General features: G+C 35.2%; 1 protein-coding gene across 1 annotated transcript; it reads right to left on the minus strand.

Annotated features, from left to right (window-relative positions):
- Window positions 1–1,026: 1,026 nt before the first annotated feature.
- Window positions 1,027–3,255, minus strand: LOC128214523 (putative nuclease HARBI1). The gene is made up of 5 exons (XM_052921031.1): window positions 2,832–3,255; window positions 2,091–2,175; window positions 1,764–1,915; window positions 1,397–1,566; window positions 1,027–1,236 (listed from the first exon to the last, which is right to left on the minus strand). Exons 1-5 carry the CDS (start codon window positions 3,253–3,255, stop codon window positions 1,027–1,029), a joined length of 1,041 nt encoding a protein of 346 aa, XP_052776991.1.
- Between the last annotated feature and the right edge of the window lie 2,288 nt (window positions 3,256–5,543).

The following is a 5,543-nucleotide window of genomic DNA, read 5'->3' on the forward strand; positions in this document are numbered from 1 at the left end:
TAATAAAGTCCATTGACATCTAGCTTTGAAACTTTGCATGCTTGTTCACCATCATGCCCGCAACATGTACACAGGAGGAGGTAACTGTATCAATCATTTTGACATAATTAAGCCCCTGTTTCGAATTTATGCTAAAATTTGCGTACTACCTCATATATTTTCAATCCTTACACTGAAAAGCTGCCGAATAGTCGAGCGCACTGTCTCTGTGACAGCTCTTGTTTATACTATAATGGTGTATTGAAAGGAAGTGTTTTAAGTTAACAGCATTGTTAACGTCATCATTGTTAACATTCTAAGAGTTTATGCTCTGGTCACAATTTCTCAAAACTTCTTTAAATTTGAATTGGATTGAAAATAAATAGTTAAATGCTATTAACATACAGCATATACCTATCTAAAGTCTAAACGTTCTTAAAGAAGTAAATATAATGCAAATTATTGGAAAACAAAAATAGTGATATAAACTTAATCCTTTTTATAATAGACTTGAGAAGTTGGGGCCTGTTCATTTATGAAAACACTTGTGATATGAAGCATTCCACATTGTTACCTGTTCATAGTGGTAAGGTAATTAAAACATGAAACATATCAAATGATGTCTTTGTTGTATTTATATGCTTACTTCAAATGAAAACTAGAACCAAAACAGGAAATCAGTCTGTTAGGTTAAACTTATCACTTTACATGCATGTGCCACTAACTAGTGGTTGATCGTCCTGTATGAAAACCATGCGTTCCTAATCCGAACCCCAAGGTCCTTTTGTGCTAAGTTTGCCTTGCTAATAGCTTAAACGGTGTACAACACATTCACCGTCCATCTTGATGCTATGTTACAAGCAGGTTAGCATGCATCAGAGGATGATTAAAAGCTAATGGGTACATAGACGCCAGGATCTGAGCACCTGAAATGAAAAAAAGAGGTCATGATATCCATCTATGATGTTCTGCCAGAAAAGCACAACACATTTAACATTACATGTGTATGTATTGATAAAATGAATGTTGTATTACAAGTGATTTTACCTATCGCTCAAAGTACATTCTGGTCACGTACTCCCTGGCGGCCTTCCCATCCATGTTGTCCCCAACATCAACTCCATGATAATCATTGGGGTCGATTGGGTCAACAGCAACGATATCCCTGCGATCGATCGCCAGATTGTGCAATGTGATGCAGTTTCTAATATGCATACATGCCCTTTCTGGAGAACAATTCAACTTCCTCCGAAATACCTGACAACAAGAAAATGCATTGTTTTGGGGAAAAAAAACACACATTGCAAGAACAAATTACTTTATATTACTATATTTTATATAATTAATACATTGTCATACATCTGTATAATGTTCCTTAAGCAGAGGGAAATTTTAAAAAGTGTAAATGTTATTCTACCTGAAATCGTTGCTTCAAAATTCCAAAGGTTTGCTTAACAGTGACCCTTGTGCGACACAGTGCCCCATTGTAACGTGCCTGTGCCTCTCCCACAGGATTCATGTAGGGGGTTAACATATACCTTGTACAGGCATACCCACTGTCAGCAAGTAAAAACCCTTGCATATCACCTGTGGGTAAAATGTGTCATTATATTACAACTACACAAGAGATCATTTAAAAAATAGCCATTGTCCCAGTATTTTTAACTTTATCTAGGAAGCCTATATTTATCCGTATGAATGCATGCTATAACTGGATAGGAATCATATGGTTTCATTTTACAGTACCAATGTATCCATTGATTAAGTCATATACATGTTCATACCATCTTCAAACCTCCTTCGGAGTGCACATTGGCGCCAGATTCGTGCATCGTGTGTCCTTCCTGGCCACATCACTACTGCTGATGTAATCCTATATGAGGCATCACATACAGCCTGAAATATACACAGTTTAATATTTGTGATTTCAATAATGCTAAATTACATATAATTCAAATCAGTTCAATAAATGTTATGTTAAATATAACTTTATAATTGAGTAGAAACTCAAGGATTAAGGTGGTTATGGTAAATGAATTCAACATCTTGGAAAACGGATAACATTCAATTTAATTCTATTTACCTGAACATTTATTGTAGAAATTTCTTACCTCCCAATGTAATCCTCTGGATTGGACGATGGCTTCTTTATCGAAACATGGGTGCAATCAATTACCCCGACGACGTTGGAAAAGCCTGAAACATGATCATGTATAATTTTAGACTTAGTAAGATTTTTTTATTATTGGTCCCAGTCTTAGGTGTTCAGAAAACAGGAACTCTATATCATCGGTTACTCTCAATGGTTCCTGTAAAAACATAGTAATGTATTGAAATTCATACTCAAACTTTTAAATGGAATATTTAATTACATCAAATGAGGAATTGGATCATTTATCAAGATTTTATATATTAGTTACTTTTTTCAATACTGTAAAAATACATGTAGAACTCCTTGTACATGCAATTCTAACTTATTTTACTAAAATAAGTTACAGTATATCAACAGTAATATTTGCATTGAAATGAAAGAATATGTCAAACAGGCACAACTTCATTTATCTCAGTTATTGTCATGCTTAAAAATCTCTTGTCAAGCCTTTTTTATTATTACTTACTTCATACATGTATACATAAATCCAGGTAAACATAAACATACATGTATTCATGACAGAAAGAGTGAAAAAGACTATAGGTGAGCTATTTTTAGGTTAACCTACATAACAGGTACAAGGTTTACGTCCCACTAGAAATACTCTCCTTCAATTGAGGTGACATAAACAATATTTTTAGCTGAGTAATTCCTTTAAAGTTTAAGCTTAAGAAGTGAATATTTAGTGGATATTACATACCAGCCATGGCACCGAACTGCTGCTTCACTTGGCGGACACGATCACCGGAGGGGAAGCAGATATACCGGTCTGCAAGAGCAGAAATCACCTGTCCAACCTGGCGGCAAACTCTGTTTACTGTGGGCTGGCTCAGGTTGACAGTGTCACCGACAGTCAACTGGAAAGCTCCTGTTGCCAAAAACCGCAGGTAGCTTAAAACGCACAACACCAAAGGTATTGCGAAACATCTGCCTGTGTCCCGGGCAGCTGCCTGGCATAAATCAACAATGAAGTAGATCGTATCCGGCCGGAAACGATAGCGAGCAAATATCTCCTCTTCCCTTAGGTCCTCCAGAGGGTTACTCCTATCGCGAAAAACACGAGGACGTGGCACTTGCCTCAGATACATGCGATCTCTAACGATAGCTCTATGTCCAGCCGCCATCTTTGAAGGATACAAAGCTTCTAAATTATAGACTCAACGTTTGAGACTCAGGCTCAGACTTTGGACTCAAACTTTGATCTCAGAAACATTAGTGAATACCGCCCAAAGTCTGAGTCTTGAGTCCTAAGTCTACATTTGAGGCTAAGACACGTACGTGAATACGGGCCCTGGGTCATTGCTTTGAAAATGAAACATTAAAAAGCCGGTGATAGGGTCAATTGCAATCTTGTTCCCATCAATATTGCCATTTAACAGTTTCTTATTAATTTTTAGCAATCGAAGTATTTCTTTCGGAGAATGTTTCACTTACATTATAGAAAAAACTACATTCATTTCAGTGCTTTTGAGTCTAACAAACGATACCGTTCTCTGGTATAGGACTGTATAGTTCAGGAATATAAGGATTAATCAGGTTCTTTTCGCAAATGGTCAATACAATGATTAATGATAATGCTCCGCAGACCAAGTAAACATTTTAGCATTTAGCCACTAGAACATCTAGCATTTTGTTGCTCACAAAGGTGATATTAAGGGATGTCAGACGTCTTTTTCAGAGAACTGTGAATTTCCTTCGACTTTGTTTACGAGGCATCTTAATACTATAATAAATAATCGTCCATAGGTCTGGGTTGAAAAAAATATATATGGATCCCAAACCGAGTACAGGATATTGTACGGAACAAGGTAAAATGGCACATGATGCAATGAAGATGCTTATTATCCACGTCGTTTTCGCAAGATATCGAACTATTTAAGCATTTTTTGCTCGTTCCATGCTCCTAACAGTGGCGTTTTTAAAAGGTCATTGAAATATAGTGGTTTGACATGAATTGAATCGAGAAAAAAACTCATCATAATCTTAATAGAAACAAAAGATTCGCGGGCTACAACCCGTGAAAGACCGGAGAATGTAATTAACGATGTCAAATGATACTGACAGTTCAAATAACAAGAGCGCATCTTCAAAAGTATCATGACTTCTGTATGGCTATGACATATGCCTTATTTTGTTTATATTTGAACGTGAATTGATGGTTTTTAAGTGTTATACTTTCGCAATTGTACTGTACGAAAGTGTTTGTCGAATTGTTACTACAAAGTATTAATTTTAATTTAGGAATAATTTTATTAAATATGTATTAAGGATATGCTTTCAAGTTCGGACAATATACACGAAACATATCTGGTCTGCAATTTAAAAAAGTAGTGTTGAGCGAATCGAAATAGTTTGAATCCACGATTGTGATTTGTGGAGTTCAACTGAAGTATATTTTACTTCAATCAAGTTTTGAAAAACCCAATTCATATCGATTTTGATAAAGCACTTCGTTTTCTAGAAACGGGGTATGTGAAATAGCCTCTACCATAGATGTTGTGGAAAATGCCTTGACCAATGGAAGAGTAATTACTGTTATATTGTTCCAACAACTTCAGATAACTGAATTCACATCCTAATGTAACGATATAATATGAAGCAAAACAGTCAAATATTTTGTCAATTTTGAAGATAAATGAATCCTGTTTAGATGCTTTCAGATTAGAACTGATGTTGAAATGCCTAGAAGGGCATTTTTTCTTTTCTTCTTTATGTTATATAGCATGATATCGAACTAGTGGTATTTGAAATCTTTCTGACAACGTCAACCTCAATATTTTTGTTGAAAAGTAATAAAGTGAAAACGTATTGATTTGTAACCCTGTGGTTATAACCGCAGTCGGTGAGATTAACTGCACAGCCAAAGAAGACATTCTTCAACTTAATAAGCCGACGAGGTAAGACGTGTTGTTTGCATATTGCGATCCTTTGGCGTGATTGATGATCCATTCTGGGATATTTTGTGCCATTTTCTAGTAAAGCCTTTTTAATTTTCGTCAACGAAATTGAATCCGACGTCAGGAAAAGTTTGAATTTATACTGATTTGATAGATGATTATCAGCTAGCTCGATTTTTTGCATGCTGTTTGGCATTAATTAAGACAAAATAAATTTAATAAAAATGTACTTCGATGTATTTGGGACACAAGGTACACAATACATATTATTTCAGATGATTTGTCTAGCAGCTATGGATTGATAAAAATGCTATACCCAATGTTTACAGTTCTTAAAATATTATATAAACAACAGCAACAAGCGACACACAACACAAATATTTGTCCGGTTTAGCCATCATTCTTTAAAAAAACAGTGAACTTATAAGTTGCATACATCAACTGCTAATTAACACTAATTTAATCTTTACTCTTTACTTTGTAAGCAGTGTGTACAAAATACATTTATTATATCT

Source organism: Mya arenaria, chromosome 2 (genome assembly GCF_026914265.1).
Source record: "Mya arenaria isolate MELC-2E11 chromosome 2, ASM2691426v1".
In the NCBI taxonomy this organism is placed as follows: domain Eukaryota; kingdom Metazoa; phylum Mollusca; class Bivalvia; order Myida; family Myidae; genus Mya; species Mya arenaria.